General features: G+C 44.0%; 1 protein-coding gene across 1 annotated transcript; it reads right to left on the reverse strand.

Annotated features, from left to right (window-relative positions):
• Nucleotides 1-3,577: 3,577 nt before the first annotated feature.
• Nucleotides 3,578-11,486, reverse strand: LOC139406147 (nuclear receptor subfamily 0 group B member 1-like). The gene is made up of 2 exons (XM_071148632.1): nucleotides 10,794-11,486; nucleotides 3,578-6,596 (listed from the first exon to the last, which is right to left on the reverse strand). Exons 1-2 carry the CDS (start codon nucleotides 11,437-11,439, stop codon nucleotides 6,355-6,357), a joined length of 888 nt encoding a protein of 295 aa, XP_071004733.1. The 5' UTR covers nucleotides 11,440-11,486; the 3' UTR covers nucleotides 3,578-6,354.
• Nucleotides 11,487-18,964: the final 7,478 nt, after the last annotated feature.

The raw sequence follows: 18,964 nt of genomic DNA on the forward strand, positions 1-18,964 counted from the left end.
GAACAGGCAAGACAAAGTCAGGGGGAGGTTTGGTTTGGAACGTGGTCCTCATGTATGCAGAGGAGAAGTTCTTAACCCTTAAAGATTCAAACTGACAACAACAAACTGTTTGATCAAAAGACATCAGAGTTTGATCAACATGAACTGTGAATAAAAAATAAAAGAACCCACGCATTGGCACTTGTGCATGCGCGCGTACACACACACACACACACACAAAAGGAAAACAGGGTCCTGTACATATATTTTCAATTTATTTGTAGCATAGGTGTCTTCCTGTTTGTGTTTTTCTCTTTTTATTCAGTCATGTTTGTTGCCTTCATTACTTTAACTTGTCACACAGATTTATATATTTCTATTTTTTCTGTTTTTTATTTATTTTGATTGAATTACAATATGCTTATGAAGAAAGCCAGTATGTCATGTATCTGCGCTGTTCTGTTTTCTATCTTGACTTTATGTAGTTTAAGATTTTTTTTTACACACTTTTGGGGAATTGCCTGGACATTGCAATGTTTTACTCCAAGGAGCAGCATCTTGTTGTTGACCTGTATAAGGTGTATATCTAGTTTTTAAAACAATCTTTTAAAAAAATCATAGAATATGCAAAAAGAAGGAAGAGCTACTGGTGATGTTGATGTAACTTCCTGTGGACCAGAGGAAGGGGAGGATTTAGAGAGGGGTCCTAGTCCTCTCCAGTCAGTCAGTCAGAGCTCTCTCTAAAGCTTCATATTTTATATAAAAACAAACAGCCTCGCTGTTTTAGTGTGATAGTGAAATCCCTCACCTTAAAAAGAAATGTGTTGATTATTTTAAAAATAAGTATATTTTTATAACAAAAAGAGTTTGCTTGGAAAGTCATACTTATTTACATTTCATCTGACATTAAGGGGGAGGTGTGTGTGTGTGTGTTAGGCTGGTTTTGTACACCACTTAGATATGTGGTTCCTGGTTTGTTAAAGGCCCAGTGCAGTCAAACGTGATTTACTTGTGTTTTATGTTTCTACACTGAGGTTGGAATAATACTGTGAAATTATGAAAATTATAAGGCCCTTTTAGTGTAGGAGCTGTTTGAAAAGCTGTTTGTTCAGCCTGTTGGAGGGAGGGAGTTTTGATCTTTCATGGTAACACCATGCAGTAAATTAGAACAATAAGAAAGAGTACCAAGCCTCTCTGCCAATAACAGAACATTTTCAGTTTCCCCTTCCCACTCAAACCACTCACAGACAGTCTTAGCAAAATTCTTGCTTGATAAATTGATATTTAGACACTAATTAATTTTTTTGACCATTTTAATTGTAAACAGTCACAGAAAGGCACTTAATTCTTACCCAGAAATGATTTGATATTGAGATAAAAACAGCTGCATTGGACCTTTTAAGATAACAGTATGGATTTTGAGTACCTCATGAAACATTTTTAGATTTAAAAAATACATTTTCAATGTCTTGGTTGAGTTCTTGAAATATTTTCCCATGCTGAGAAGTCTGTTTTTAATCCATGCTTATCCAGGTCATGTTTAAGGAAAGAAAAAGTGTGTTTGTGCTTTAAAATACTTTTTAAATTATATTTGAAGGTGTAATTTCTGAGTATGCATAGCAAATAGATACATATTCTATATATGATATAGCTATTTATATAAATATATAAACACGATATTCACTTGGAAGGAAATGTCTATCTTTATAAAAACACAATCCATTCTTATCAGTTGCCCTTACGTTCTCACTGCATATTAAACATGTGGATCTCCTCTCGATTCATTTATGTTCTGTTCATTTTAAACAGTCTTCCATGGTCCAAAAGACAGAGTTCCGGCCATCCAGGACCAGAATTCAATGGTTCTGCTCTGTAAGTAGTAGCTACTGTAGGCAGGCGAAATGAAGAGATGATTAAACACTGCCATCTGCTGGTTAATGTTGAATTAGCAATTGGTGCAATGAGACAAATAGGATCCACACACACGTGCACACAGTCATGCACAGTAATATGGCCAGTGAGTGTGGCAGGCTGGCATGAATACACACATGTTCTCTCTCGCTCTCACACACCACAGTGGCAGGCATCAGTTATATAGCTGGTGTGTCTTCTGACAGCTGGCCTTTTATTACTACATACACGATTAATATACTTATTATCTTTATCAATTAGGGTCTTAATTGGAAAGAAAATGGGCCCCATGAAGAGGATAGAGGGGCAGCAGGTAGCCTAGTGGTTAGAGTGTTGGACTAGTAACCGAAAGGTTGTGAGATCGAATCCTGAGCTGACAAGGTAAAAATCTGTTCAGCCCCTGAACAAGGCAGTTAACCCACTGTTTCTAGGCCATAATTGAAAATAAGAATTTGCTCTTAACTGACTTGCCAAGTTAAACAAAGGTAAAACCGAGGAGAGACCTTTGGTGTGGAGAAAATGGTGTGATTATATATCTGGCCTATCAGAGGACAAAGTGGTGCTACCGTCATGCTACCTCCACTCGCACACGCCTATCCAATTATTTCAGGTCTACACCAGAGTGAAGGGGTAAGGTCTGATGGGGGGCATGGTTGGGGGCTTGCGGTCCACCCACAGGTTCTGGATTCCCTCATTGTCCCGGTAACAGCTCACACTCCTCCTGCCGCCGGTTCCATGGCATCTGTTGTCGTCTTCTTAGCGTAATGCTACTCCTCCTACCTCCCCTCGCACACATTCATCCCCAGTACGTGGTTGCACATTGGGTTTGACCGCTCAGAGCGCCTGACCACCTTGTGACCACCTTGTGACCACCTTGTGTCTCCACGCTTCCCTGCTCCTCATCTGTCACACACACCCAAACAGTCCTACAGTATAGCAACTGGGCAGGAAGATTTCTCTAGAATCCGGATTGCATCGAGCCCTAAAACCCTACAAGTTTTGTGTCTTTGAGGTGTTGAGCAGTTCTCCCCACCCCCTGAATCCCTCCTGCAGATCTTGGCCAGAGTAGCATTCCCATTTGTTCCGGGAACATCCTGCCCATTGATGGTGAGATTTGGAGAGAAGCGAAACACTCCCGGAGGCCATCCAACTCTGCAGGTCATTTCCTCAAGATTTTCTTCTGCACACCTGTGACTGCCCTGAAGCTGGGTTTTGTGTGTGTGCGCGCATGTGTGTGTCTGTGTCCGCATGAGTGCGTGACACTACCAGTGTGATGTTTAAACAGTGCCATCTTGTGGTCATTACAGGTCCATTGCTGTTTCTCTTACCAGCCTCATGATCATCCTATAATGGATACAATTACACTCTAAACTGTGTGCTTGCATGATAAATTAATGCAATAGCACGGCAACAATCACCTATTGCCTCAGACAGAGACACAGGAAAAATCTATTGAGTCGAAACCAGAGTATGAGTAGAGTATCAATATGGTGAGATGTGAATCCAGGACAACAGTGAGTGGTAGAGGATTTATATAACCAAGCCCGGAGCTATACTGGGATTTCTACCAATCAGATTTGAAGAAGGCCATTCTTCACTGCTTAGTACCAGCTAGCTTCCTAGGGCTCAGATCCCACACTGCGATGAAAAGAGAATGTTCCAACCTGAACAGAGAAGGACAACTGTGGAAAAAAGGTCATGTCCGCGCCATGTTTGCTGCTCCCAATTCAGACCCGTGTTGAATTAAAGATCGCATGTGGGAGCAGCGAACTGTGAACAGACATCAAACTTTATTCAGAACACATAATCCACCATAGTTACTGAAAAGGAACATTGGGTTTTCTGATCTGTCTGGGTAGATGTTGCCCTTAGGCACAGATCTAGGAACATTTTACCCTTAACCTTAATCGTTAGGGGGTAAAACTCCACTCTGACCTTAGATCAGTGTCCAGGGGCAACATCATCCTACGCCTTTCTGATCACCATAGAGACAGTTTGAGCACCACTCACCTGACACAAGCACGGCAAAGCAGTTCAGAGAATACTTTTATGATAGAAAAATAGTTTTATATAAAAAGAAAGTTACAGGCTGATCATCAGCCTGCCCCCAACACCCCCTTCACCCCACTGTTCTTAAACAACCAGTGTCCAAAACATCTTTAACAAAACACACACCTCTTCCTTTGTCTGTCCTTCTGTTCAACAGGCCATCCAGATCAAACGGTTGGTTAACAGTTAGTTAGTTCTATTAGAACTACAGATGTGTTCTTCTGTCCGTTCGATGGAAAGGGCCAGTCCAGAATAAACCCCACAGATATTGATCTGAGAGGATTTGATAGATGTAATATAGCGGAAAAAAAACATTTATAGCCAACCGGAGGGTAAGGTGGAGCTATCATATTGTTCCTGTACAGCCAACCCGGAGGGCAAGGTGGAGCTATCATATTGTTCCTGTATAGCCAACCGGAGGGCAAGGTGGAGCTATCATCTTGTTCCTGTACAGCCAACCGGAAGGCAAGATGGAGCTATCATATTGTACCTGTATAGCCAACCGGAGGGCAAGATGGAGCTATCATATTGTACCTGTATAGCCAACCGGAGGGCAAGATGGAGCTATCATATTGTTCCTTTATAGCCAACCGGAGGGCAAGGTGGAACTATCATATTGTACCTGTATAGCCAACCGGAGGGCAAGATGGAGCTATCATATTGTTCCTTTATAGCCAACCCGGAGGGCAAGGTGGAGCTATCATATTGTTCCTGTACAGCCAACCCGGAGGGCAAGGTGGAGCTATCATATTGTTCCTGTATAGCCAACCGGAGGGCAAGGTGGAGCTATCATCTTGTTCCTGTACAGCCAACCGGAAGGCAAGATGGAGCTATCATATTGTACCTGTATAGCCAACCGGAGGGCAAGATGGAGCTATCATATTGTTCCTTTATAGCCAACCCGGAGGGCAAGGTGGAGCTATCATATTGTTCCTGTATAGCCAACCGGAGTGCAAGGTGGAGCTATCATATTGTTCCTTTATAGCCAACCGGAGGGTAAGATGGAGCTATCATCTTGTTCCTGTACAGCCAACCGGAAGGCAAGATGGAGCTATCATATTGTTCCTGTACAGCCAACCGGAGGGTAAGATGGAGCTATCATCTTGTTCCTGTATAGCCAACCGGAGGGCAAGGTGGAGCTATCATATTGTTCCTGTATAGCCAACCGGAGGGCAAGGTGGAACTATCATATTGTTCCTGTACAGCCAACCGGAGGGTAAGATGGAGCTATCATATTGTTCCTGTATAGCCAACCGGAGGGCAAGGTGGAACTATCACATTGTTCCTTTATAGCCAACCGGAGGGCAAGGTGGAACTATCACATTGTTCCTTTATAGCCAACCGGAGGGCAAGGTGGAACTATCACATTGTTCCTTTATAGCCAACTGGAGGGCAAGGTGGAACTATCATATTGTTCCTTTATAGCCAACTGGAGGGCAAGGGGGAGCTATCGTCTTGTTCCTGTACAGCCAACCGGAGGGTAAGATGGAGCTATCATCTTGTTCCTTTATAGCCAACTGGAGGGCAAGGTGGAGCTATCGTCTTGTTCCTGTACAGCCAACCGGAGGGTAAGATGGAGCTATCATCTTGTTCCTTTATAGCCAACCGGAGGGCAAGGTGGAGCTATCATATTGTTCCTTTATAGCCAACCGGAGGGTAAGATGGAACTATCATATTGTTCCTTTATAGCCAACCGGAGGGTAAGGTGGAACTATCATATTGTTCCTTTATTGCCAACTGGAGGGTAAGGTGGAACTATCATCTTGTTCCTTTATTGCCAACTGGAGGGTAAGGTGGAACTATCATATTGTTCCTTTATAGCCAACTGGAGGGTAAGGTGGAACTATCATCTTGTTCCTTTATAGCCAACCGGAGGGTAAGGTGGAACTATCATATTGTTCCTTTATAGCCAACCGGAGGGTATGGTGGAGCTATCATATTGTTCCTTTATAGCCAACCGGAGGGTAAGGTGGAGCTATCATATTGTTCCTTTATAGCCAACCGGAGGGTAAGGTGGAGCTATCATATTGTTCCTTTATAGCCAACCGGAGGGTAAGGTGGAGCTATCATATTGTTCCTTTATAGCCAACCGGAGGGCAAGGTGGAACTATCATATTGTTCCTTTATAGCCAACCGGAGGGTAAGGTGGAACTATCATCTTGTTCCTTTATAGCCAACTGGAGGGTAAGGTGGAGCTATCATATTGTTCCTGTATTGGGCATGTTTTTTTTACTTATTACTATCCAATAGGAGCTAGGGGCTAGCGGAAGTGGGGAAATGGGGGTGGAGAGTCTAGGGCAAGGTCACGTTTCTAGTGGGTAAGGAATAGGTGAAATTGCCTAGGGAGTAAGGACTAAGAGAAGGACTTGGGGGCTATATCTAGGGGTTGTTTCTGGACAGGACCATAGAAAGCCTCTACTTCCCATAGAACATCTCCAGCAGGACCTCCTCCATATTGACGGCTCCAATGATGGGCTTGAAGAAGAGCTGTGCCACCACCGGGGGGCTGATGGCCCTCAGCATGGCCAGGGCGATGAGCAGCTTGGCAAAGCGCGTGGCGTCGTCCCGGTGGATCAGCTTCACATACTCGTTGAGAGCCTGGTGAGCCTCGCTCCGCAGTGACTGGATGTAGTTGAGGTAGCACAGACCAGGGAGATCTGGGGAGAGGTGGAGGGGGTGGGGGATAGTAGTGGAGGAGAATAAATCAATTATCATATAGAAACTTTGGACAAGTACATGAACTGTTTGGGTTGAAATTCAGGGAACCCGAGTCATCATGGTAACCAGGTGTCTCATCTGTTGAAAAATGAGAAGGTCTTGATTGTAGACTACCTCCCAAATCATCCACAAATATCTCACAACGCCTTCTGGCAAGGTTTCTGAAGTCTCCAGATATTGAAGGATGCAAATCTCTTAAAACAATACCAATTGCTAAAACAATACCACAAACTGCTTCCTTAGAAGTAGATGAAGGGAATACATAGGCTAATATGGTGACTGTACACTGTGTTTAATGTTGAAAACATTAAGAACACCTGCTCTTTCCATGACATAGAATTACCAGGTGAATCCTTATTGATGTCACGTGTTAAATACACTTCAATCAGTGTAGATGAAGGGGAGGAGACAGGTTAAAGAAGGATTTTCAAACCCTGAGACAATTGAGACATGGATTGTTCAAAGGCACTTAAATACTTTTAAGGCGGTGATGCAACTGGTCAGGATGCTCTCGATGGTGCAGCGGTATAACTTTTGAGAATCTGGGGACCCATGCCAAATCTTTTTTGACAAACTATTGAAGTGCCTTCGAACGGGTATGGTAGTAGGTGCAAGGCGCGCCAGTTTGAGTGTGTCAAGAACTGCAAAGCTGCTGGGTTTTTCACACTCAACAGTTTCCTGTGTGTATTAAGATTGGTCCACCACCCAAAGGACATACAGCCAACTTGACACAACTCTGGGAAGCATTGGATGAATTGAGGCTGTTCTGAGGGCAAAATTGGCTCCTAATGTTTTGTACAATCAGTGTATGTTTGGTTTAACTGGATTATAAATATACTGTATATATACATATTGACTGCCTTTGATTATTAAAGTAGAAAGGTTGCACAAATATAGAATTTTAAAAGACTGTTATATTAAATGAAGTGCCACATGGAACATTAAATAAATCTGTTTCTCATATAATCAAGTGCCAGAATTCTGCATTTTAACATGTCCCTCTGTGCATCCTCTCTGACATCCAGGAACCACTTAACCCCAACATTTCTTCATTTTGACATGTCCCTCTGTGCATCCTCTCTGACATCCAGGAACCACTTAACCCCAACATTTCTTCATTTTGACATGTCCCTCTGTGCATCCTCTCTGACATCCAGGAAGATTTTAAACCACTTAACCCCAACATTTCTCCAAGTTTAAACCATCATTGTAAAGCCCTAGTTATTTTGTTACTTTGACAAAGTCATTTCTGAAGATAATTTATACTGTCTATGGACATTTTATTGTGTTTTGTCATGGAAAACTAAGTGGGTCGTGCATTCAACTTCAACCGTGTTACCCATAGTCAGCAAGGCAATCAAACCCTCCGCAAGGCAATCAAACAAACAAAATACCAGTACAGGGACCGGTACAACCGTTTTGCTCTTGAGATGGAAAAACGTGTATTTTTTAAGGTGAATATGTGCTCTTTATGGCAGAATCTTAAAATTTGCTGATTCGTTTTTTTTTCTACTCAAAAGGCTTAATTGGTGGAAAGACCCAATTGTCCATTATGCCCGAAATTACCCACATATTAAATCAGCTTTGTTTGTTTTCTGTATAAAATATAAATATGTAACTGCTTTTCAAACTTTCAGAACTAGAGACAGAGTAATGTATTAAATTGCATATAGGGTATGTAGGCTATACCAATACATGAACTCAATCAAGGACACAACGAGACAATGACTAGTGCGTAAATACCGGTACAGGGACAAAGTGGAGTCGCAATTCAACGGCTCAGACACGAGACGTATGTGGCAGGATCTACAGAAAATCACGGACTACAAAAAGAAAACCAGCCACGTCACGGACACCGACATCCCGTTTCCAGACAAACTAAACACCTTCTTTGAGGATAATACAGTGCCACCGTGGCGGCCCACTAACAAGGACCGTGGCCGACGTGAGTAAAACATTTAAACGTGTTAACCCTCGCAAGGCTGCTGGCACAGACGGCATCCCAAGCCGCGTCTTCAGAGCATGTGCAGACCAGCGGCTGGTGTGTTAACGGACATATTCAATCGCTCCCTATCCCAGTCTGCTGTCCCCACATGCTTCAAGATTGCCACCATTGTTCCTGTACCCAAGAAGGCAAATATAACTGAAGTAAATGACTACCGCACGTAGCACTCACTTCTGTCATGAAGAAGTGCATCTTACCGACCACCCGAGACCCACTTCAGTTTGCTTACCCCCCCAACAGGTCCACAGACGATGCAATCACCATCACACTGCACACTGCCCTATCCCATCTGGACAAAAGGAATATCTATGTAAGAATGCTGTTCATTGACTACAGCTCAGCATTCAACACCATAGTATCCTTCCAAGCTCATCACCTAGCAGGAGGCCCTGGGTCTCAACCCCACCCTGTGCAATTGGGTCCTGGACTTTCTGACGGGCCGCCCCCAGGTGGTGAAGGTAGGAAACAACGTCTCCACTTTGCTGACCTTCAACACTGGGGCCCCACAATGGTGTGTGCTCAGCCCCCTCCTGTACTCCCTGTTCACGCACGACTGTATGGCCACGCATGCCTCCAACTCAATCATCAACTTTGCAGATGACACAACAGTAGTGGGCTTGATTACCAACAATGACGAGACGGCCTACAGGGAGGAGATGAGGGCACTCGCGGTGTGGTGTCAGGAAAATAACCTCTCACTCAACGTCAACAAAACAAAGGAGATGATCGTGGACTTCAGGAAACAGCAGAGGCAGCACCCCCTATTGACGGGATAGCAGTGTAGAAAGTGTAAAGTTTTAAGTTCCTCGGCATACACATCACAGACCAACTGAAATGGTCCACCCACACAGACAGTGTGGTGAAGAAGGCTCAAGAGCGCCTCTTCAACCTCAGGAGGCTGAATAAATGTGGCTTGACACCCAAAACCCTGGCAAACTTTTACAGATGCACAATCGAGAGCATCCTGTCGGGCTGTATCACCGCCTGGTGCGACAACTGCTCCGCCCTCAACCGCAAAGCTCTCCAGAGGGTCGTGCGGTCTGCACAACGCATCACCGGGGGCAAACTACCTGCCCTCCATGACACCTACAGCACCCAATGTCACAGGAAGGCCAAAAAGATCATCAAGGACAACAACCACCCGAGCCACTGCCTGTTCACACCGCTACCATCCAGAAGGTGAGGTCAGTACAGGTGCATCAAAGCTGGGACCGAGAGACTGAAAAACATCTATCTCAAGGCCATCAGACTGTTAAACAGCAATCACTAACTCAGAGAAGCTGCTGCCTAAACTAAGACCCAATCACTGGCCACTTTAATAAATTAAACACTAGTCACTTTAAACAATGCCACTTTAAATAATTCCACTTTAATATTGTTTACATATCTTACAATACTCATATCATATGTATATACTGTATTTTATACCACCTATTGCACCTTGCCTATGCAGGTCGGCCATCGCTCATCCATATATTTATATGTACATATTCTCATTCACCCCTTTAGATGTGTGCATATTAGGTAGTTGTGGAATTGTTAGATTACTTGTTAGATTTTACTGCACTGTCGGAACTAGAAGCACAAGCATTTTGCTACCCTCGCATTAACATCTGCTAACCACGTGTATGTGACAAATAAAATTAGATTTGATACTGTTTGTTTTGTGAAGCTTGCATTCAATTGCCCCTCCCTGTTGCACACAGCAGGCTTCCATTCCCCCTGTCACAAGGATATTTATGACTGATTTAAGATGAAGTCTTCGATACTGTTGGGGAACCTTGTTTTTGCTCTTGAGATGGAAAAACGCGTATTTTTTAAGGTGAATATGTGCTCTTTATGGCAGAATCTTAAAATTATTTTTTGATTAAGGTACTCTACTCAAAAGGCTTAATTGGTGGAACGACACAATTGTCCATTATGCTCGAAATTACCCACATCAGCTTTGTTTGTTTTCTGTATAAAATATAAATATGTGACTTCTTTCCAAACTTTCAGAACTAGAGACAGAGTAATGTATTAAATTGCATATAAGGTATGTAGGCTATATCATTACATGAACTCAATCAAGGACACAACGAGACAATGACTAGTGAATAAATAACCTGCGTTATTAAAGCACCCAGCCCACCTGAGTTGAAGAGCACGGCTCCCTTGAGGTAGGCATATTCCTTGGTACTGATGTCTAAACCCCAACACTTTTTCAGGAACGCTTTGATGCCCTGGATATCCGCGAGAGAGACACCGGGTGTTCCCGCGCTCTGCTCCGGCTCAACCTGTCTGTCCATTAAGCCGCCTTGGCTGACACAGCCGCCGGTCAGGATCCGCTGCAACATGCTAGGTTCCGCGGTCTCCGTGGTCTCGAAGTCCACCCGATCCTGCGCGAGGCCCAGCACAAGCAGCGGCACCCAGCCGTTCCGAACGAGCAGCAGCTGGTCATCCTCGGGAAGCTCGCGGAAACACGGCACGTTCTTTACAAATCGCAGAGTCTTCATGAGGACCGCCGATGCGGCTTTGCAGGTCACCTGGGGGGACCGGAGAGACCCCCGTCGCAGCGAGGAACCGCAAGAGCAAGCCTGTTGCTGCCTAAGCTCGAACCTCGAAGAAGAGGAGCAGGAGGAGACCTTGAGCACTTGGTGCTGCTGTCTGTGTTGTGGTTGTGATGTTGGTTCCTCGGTGGTCGTGAGGCTGTCGTTCTTCAGTATGTTGTACAGGATGCTGTTGTTGTTGTTTTGCCCCCCGGCGCCCTGACAATGACAGCCCTCCAGAGTGGCCATGGCCAGTGGCGCGCTTACATCCAGAGAGGGGGAGGGTGTTTTTTGGCCCCTATTACCCCCGCGCGAACAGCAGCACATTTATACTAGCTCCCGTCTGTCCTCGATCTTTGAGGACTTGTTGTTTAGACTTTTTACATATTCCACCTCAGAGACGCCTCCCACTCACTCACTCATGCTCTCTCTCTCCCCCTTTCTCCCTGTGCTGCTCCAGTCCTCCCCAGTACGTGCACCCAGAGGAAGCCAGCTGCTGCAAGATGAATAGTAAGTTCATTCCAGTATCATAAAATAACATGTTAAGCAGCATCACCCCTTCAGTTAGTTTAAAATAGCCTATACGGAAAAGGACAAACGGTACCTCAGGGCATGCCAATTATATCACACAAGGAGGCAGACAGAGAGACTGGGGGGCAGACAGACTGACCAATTCTATACCCTTGAGGTTATCCAGTTATTTTTGGACACAACGGTATATATTTATCCCACTATCCCAAAAGCAAAACAAATATTCATACTTGTTGTATGTCTGTGAGTGTGTCTGTGTGTGCACACTTGTGTTTGTGTGTGTGAGAGAGATACTCTATTCTTAGGATTTTGCCTTGACTCCCTCACAGCACCGTTAATCAGCTGTTAGCTGGTAAAGAAAAGGCCAGAGACAGAGCTGAAGGCTTAATTATTTTAGGGAGAATTTATCTGATTTTCTATGTGAACAGGAGCAGAGAGAGCAGCACTGGGAAGGTCTGGCGCTAACCTTGACTCGGACACACTGTTATCGATTTAACCGTGAAAACTGGAACGCTTGAATTATGATGTCATGACTCAACGCTCACCGCACATCTGTCACCAGGGGTGGGGGGGGTGGACTAACCTGGAGGAAGGAAGATAGAGGAGGAGGGGGAGGCAATATTCAGGAAGAATGTTTTTCTCTCAGATTGTATTATGGGACAAGACTGAGGGGGGAGGGAGAGATGGATAGATAGATAGAGAGGACAGAGAGAAAGACACATAGGGGGCATCAAGTATAGGAAAGGTTGTAAGTGCATGAGCCTTGAGACTACATTTGGTAGTCCAGGGGAGAGCCTGAACAAAGACTTCCACACTGCCTCTACTGTATAGTGTTTAGAAAAGGTTGTTTTGGGCTTGGAGAAATGACTGGCATTGAGTGACTAGCCGTATTCATAAACAGGGGAGAGAGACCTCATTCTACTCTGTGTGCTCCAAGAACCCAAGACAGGAAGAGAAACTGACCGCAGCTTCAGAACATTAAACAGAGAGAGAATGGCTTTCTATTGATACACAGCAGCAGGAAAATAGAGATGTTTTACATGTTTATATTCAAGGTCGAGCTGGGATAAAGAACCAGAGCAAAGGCTGTCTCCTCCGCTCTCCTCTCCAACCCTATCAAACCCTCTCCAACCCTCCCCTCTCCTCTTCAACCCTCTCAAACCCTCTCCTCCTCTCCAACCTTCTCCTCTCCTCTCCAACCCTCTCAAACCCTCTTCAACCCTCCCTTCTCCTCTTCAACCCTCTCAAACCCTCTCCAACCCTCTCCTCCTCTCCAACCTTCTCCTCTCCTATCCAACCCTCTCCTCCTCTCCAACCTTCTCCTCTCCTATCCAACCCTCTCGTCTCCAACCCTCTCCTCCTCTCCAACGCTCTCCAACCCTCCCCTCTCCTCTTCAACCCTCTCAAACCCTCTCCAACCCACTCCTCTCCAACTCTCTCCTCCTCTCCAACCCTCTCCTCCTCTCCAATCTTCTCCTCTCCTATCCAACCCTCTCGTCTCCAACCCTCTCCTCCTTTCCAACGCTCTCCAACCCTCTATCCTCTTCAATCCTCTCCAACCCTCTCCTTCTTCTCTCTTCAATACTCTCCAACCCTCTCCTCCTCTCCAATCCTCTCCTCTTCTCCAACCCTCTCCTCTCCATCCCTCGCCTCCAACCCTCTCCTCTCCACCTATCCAACCCTCTCCTCCTCTCCTCGCCTCTCCAACACTCCCCTCTGCTCTCTTTGCCTCTCAGGTAATACAAATTATTCTCATTCTGTCATAGTCTTCTATTCCTCTACTTGTTAATCTGGTTATGGTAATGAGGATGGAAGGCGAATTCAGGCCCCTACCCATGAATTGTGATTTTGCCTCAGAAGTCAGTTTCTTTAATGCCACAGAAAAGGGCCAATCGTTTTCCACCCACTGCAAAGACAGAAAGGCACTCATGTTTTACTGTACTGTTTTGAATGTTCATATGAGTGAGAGTGCAAAACAGAATATTGCTGGTTTGGAAGCTGTTAATGTCAGGTAACAGTTAAAGCTACTGTGCCAGATTGGCAGCAGATTTATAGCCTTAGATTTATAATCATGATCTCATACTTTGGCTGGGCTATGGCTGGGCAGGGCTTAGCGGGAGAGGTTTGGAGGGGAGTCGAGGAAAGGGGTTGTGAAAGGAGAGGGTGGGAGAGCAGAGGGTGGGTGAGAGGAGTGGAAGGCATGGGTAAGGAGAGAAAAGAAGACGAGGAGGAGGAAAGGAGAGGAGATCGGAGAGAGTGATATCACCCTCTTAGGTCCAGTTTGTCCTCTCCTGTCTGTGTGTGATGTGATCCAGACTGTCTCTCTGGGCCTAGATCTGCTGGTCCCCTTCCCAGTAAAACATGGGTCAGCATACCCCTGTACTACCCACCAACATCGTGTGTGTGTGTGTGTGTGTGTGTGTGTGTGTGTGTGTGTGTGTGTGTGTGTGTGTGTGTGTGTGTGTGTGTGTGTGTGTGTGTGTGTGTGTGTGTGTGTGTGTGTGTGTGTGTGTGTGTGTGTGTGTGTGTGTGTGTGTGTGTGTGTGTGTGTGTGTACCACCTGCTAAAATAGGAAGGTCACAGACACACCTTGGGTCTCAGTGGCTAAATGTATTTATACATTGCCTTATTATACTTTAACAGAACAATCAACAAGCTCTCGCAGTCTCACGTCAGAATTAGACATTCATCCATGTTTCTCAAATGTCAAATTTCGATGTTGTTTCAAATGTCAAATTTCAAAGTGCTTGGTTACTTCTCTGCATCATGCCAAGGTTAAGTTTAAGCACTAACTCCGTATTCTTAAGGATAGACATTAACTCTGAATTTTTAAGGTTTGGAATAAGCTGTAAACTATAAATATCAAAGACAATTTTCTATCGCTGCATTCGAACATGCAATCTTTGGCCCTGGGCGGCAGTTTCTTTTGTTTTTTACCTCTATATTCTTGCTGGAAAGTTTGATAGCTAACATTGGGTTAATGCCGAAGACACATTTCAGTTGAATGCATTCAGTCGGAAAACTGACTAGGTATCCCCCTTTCCCTTTCTAATGTTAGCGCTGCTAACTAGCTAAACTCTTATGTGGACGCCTCCGTCTAGTTCCCAAGAACAGCAGACCGGTAAGTCAACTTTTCTTTTGAACTTTGTAATCATCTCTAAAGTTGTTTTACCTGCAATCATACTAATTACCTAAATGTTAAGTTAAAAACCCTGATGATGTAATTCGAAGTTTCTTTGTAGCTAGCTAGCTAGCTAGCTAAGCTATCACTAGCTCGCTACTGTAGGTGGTTAATGTGGTCTACTGTAGGTTACAGTATCATTACTGCGTTACTGAATGGCAAAAATATAGCCTTGGCACTGCTAGTCAGCTAGTTGGTTGATATGGGGTAGTGTAAGCTACAGTACAAAATTGCTAAATGATAACAACATGGCTTTGTCACTAGCTAGTAGTTGGTTGATGGGGTAGAGTAGAGTAGGCTACAATACAGCAACAGTAGCCTTCCATAGTGTTCTGTTATTTGTTGGGTCTGGAAATAGTTAAATTACTCAACATTATAGAGAGATCACATAATCATGCAGCTGTGAAGGTGTCACATTGTCTTTATCCATACCATAGCTGATGCGATGAATATGCCTTCTATTTGAGAGCTCTATGCCAGGTCTCCCTTGAAAAAAAAAATGTTATGTTGCCTTGGTAAAATATTCTAAAGTTTGTGTGTACTCTCACAAGGTAGAACTGTGCGGTTCAGTGGCAGATTTTCAAAAGAAAATAGACATATATACAGTTGAAGTCGGAAGTTTACATATACTTAGGTTGAAGTCATTAAAACTCGTTTTTCAACCATTCAACAAATGTCTTGGTAACAAACTATAGTTTTGGCAAGTCGGTTAGGACATCTACTTTGTGCATGACACAAGTAATTTTTCCAACAATTGTTTACAGACAGATTATTTCACTTATAACTGACTGTATCACAATTCCAGTGGATCAGAAGTTTACATACACAAAGTTGACTGTGCCTTTAAACAGCTTGGAAAATTCCAGAAAAAATATGTCATGGCTTGAGAAGCTTCTGATAGGCTAATTGACATAATTTGAGTCAATTGGAGGTGTACCTGCGAATGTATTTCGAGGCCTACCTTAAAACTCAGTGCCTCTTTTCTTGACATCATGGGAAAATCAAAAGAAATCAGCCAAGAACTCAGAAAGAATTGTAGACCTCCACAAGTCTGGTTCATGCTTGGGAGCAATTTCCAAACTAGGGGACCACGTAGCCATCATACCGCTCAGGAAGGAGATGAGTTCTGTCTCCTAGAGATCTCGTACTTTGGTGCGAAAAGTGCAAATCAATCCCAGAACAACAGCAAAGGACCTTGTGAAGATGCTGGAGGAAACAGGTACAAAAGTATCTACATCCACAGTAAAACGAGTCCTATATCGACATAACCTGAAAGGCCGCTCAGCAAGGAAGAAGCCACTGCTCCAAAACCGGCATTAAAAAAAGGCAGACTACGGTTTGCAACTGCACATGGGGACAAAGATCGTACTATTTGGAGAAATGTCCTCTGGTCTGATGAAACATAAATAGAACTGTTTGACCATCGTTATGTTTGGAGGAAGAAAGGGGAGGCTTGCAAGCTGAAGAACACCATCCCTTCAGTGAAGCACGGGGGTGGCAGAATCATGTTGTGGGGATGCTTTGCTGCAGGAGGGACTGGTGCATTTCACAAAATAGATGGCATCATGAGGTAGGAAAATTATGTGGACTTATTGAAGCAACATCTCAAGACATCAGTCAGGAAGTTAAAGCTTGGTCGCAAATGGGTCTTCCAAATGGACAATGACCCCAAGCATACTTCCAAAGTTGTGGCAAAATGGCTTAAGGACAACAAAGTCAAGGTATTTGAGTAGCCATCACAAAGCCCTGACCTCAATGCTGTAGAAAATGTGTGGACAGAACTGAAAAAGCGTGTGTGAGCAAGGAGGCCAACAAACCTGACTCAGTTACACCAGCTCTGTCAGGAGGAATGGGCAAAAATTCACCCAATTTATTGTGGGAAGCTTGTGGAAGGCTACCCGAAACGTTTGACCCAAGTTCAACAATTTAAAGGCAATGCTACCAAATACTAATTGAGTGTATGTACACTTCTGACCCACTGGGAATGTGATGAAAGAAATATAAGCTGAACTAAATCATTCTCTCAACTATTATTCTGCCATTTCACATTCTTTGTAAAGTGGTGATCCTAGCTGACCTAAGAAAGGGAATTTTAACTTGGATTAAATGTCAGGAATTGTGAAAAACTGAGTTTAAATGTATTTGGCTAAGGTGTATGTAAACTTCCAACTTCAACTGTATACTGTGGCTTCAGGAAGAAGAAGACCCAAGAAGACTTGAGTCTGTAATCGCTGCCAAAGGGTTTTAAAGAAAGTATTGAGTAAAGGGTCTGAATACTTATGTGACGTTATATTTCTGTTTTTTATTTGTAATATATTGCCAAAAATTATAAAAACTTGTTTTTACTTTGTCATTATGAGGTATTGTGTGTTGATTGATCAATTTAAAAACTTTTTTTTTAGAATGAATCAAATCAAATTTTATTTGTCACATGTGCCATAATACAACAGATGTAGTAGACCTTACAGTGAAATGCTTACTTACAAGCCCTTTTAACCAACAATGCTTAAAAAAGTTCATACATAAAAAATAAAAAATACAGCCTGGTATAGAGGTGTATAGAGGTCCTGGATGGACCCTCTGTAATGCCTTGCAGTCGGAGGTCAAGCAGTTGCCATATCAGGCAGTCATGCAACCACCTTTTGAGGATCTGAGGACCGATGCCAAATCTTTTCAGTCTCCTCAGGGGGAATAGGCTTTGTCGTGCCCGCTTAGTCGTGCCTGTCTTAGTGTGTTTGGACCATGATAATTTGTTGGTGATGTGGACACCAAGGAACTTGAAACTCTCGACCCGCGCCACTACAGCCCCATCGATGTTAATGGGAGCCTGTTCGAACTGCCTTTTCCAGTTTTCCACGATCAGCTCCTTTGTCTTGGGGCAAAAAAGTATTTAGTCAGCCACCAATTGTGCAAGTTCTCCCGCTTAAAAAGATGAGAGAGGCCTGTAATTTTCATCATAGGTACACTTCAACTATGACAGACAAAATCAGAAAAAAAATCCAGAAAATCACATTGTAGGATTTGTAATGAATTTTTTGCAAATGATGGTGGAAAATAAGTATTTGGTCACCTACAAACAAGCCAGATTTCTGGCTCTCACAGACCTGTAACTTCTTCTTTAAGAGGCTCCTCTGTACTCCACTCGTTACCTGTATTAATGGCACCTGTTTGAACTTGTTATCAGTATAGAAGACACCTGTCCACAACCTCAAACAGTCACACTCCAAACTCCACTATGGCCAAGACCAAAGAGCTGTCAAAGGACACCAGAAACAAAATTGTAGAGCTGTACCAGGCTGGGAAGACTGAATCTGCAGTATGTAAGCAGCTTGGTTTGAAGAAATCAACTGTGGGAGCAATTATTAGGAAATGGAAGACATACAAGACCACTGATAATCTCCCTCGATCTGGGGCTCCACGTAAGATCTGACCCCGTGGGGTCAAAATGATCACAAGAACGGTGAGCAAAAATCCCAGAACTACACGGGGGGGACCTAGTGAATGACCTGCAGAGAGCTGGGACCAAAGTAACAAAGCCTACCATCAGTAACACACTACGCCGCCAGGGACTCAAATCCTGCAGTGCCAGACGTGTCCCCCTGCTTAAGCCAGTACATGTCCAGGCTCGTCTGACGTTTGCTAGAGAGCATTTGGATGATCCAGAAGAAGATTGGGAGAATGTCATATGGTCAGATGAAACCAAAATAGAACGTTTTGGTAAAAACTCAACTCGTCGTGTTTGGAGGACAAAGAATGCTGAGTTGCATCCAAAGTCTTTCAGCATGATAATGATCCCAAACACACCGCCTGGGCAACGAAGGAGTGGCTTTGTAAGAAGCATTTCAAGGTCCTGGAGTGGCCTAGCCAGTCTCCAGATCTCAACCCCATAGAAAATCTTTGGAGGGAGTTGAAAGTCCGTGTTCCCCAACAACAGCCCCAAAACATCACTGCTCTAGAGGAGATCTGCATGGATGAATGGGCCAAAATACCAGCAACAGTGTGTGAAAACCTTGTGAAGACTTAGAGAAAACTTTGACCTCTGTCATTGCCAACAAAGGGTAT

Source organism: Oncorhynchus clarkii, chromosome 3 (assembly GCF_045791955.1).
Source record: "Oncorhynchus clarkii lewisi isolate Uvic-CL-2024 chromosome 3, UVic_Ocla_1.0, whole genome shotgun sequence".
Lineage (NCBI taxonomy): Eukaryota > Metazoa > Chordata > Actinopteri > Salmoniformes > Salmonidae > Oncorhynchus > Oncorhynchus clarkii.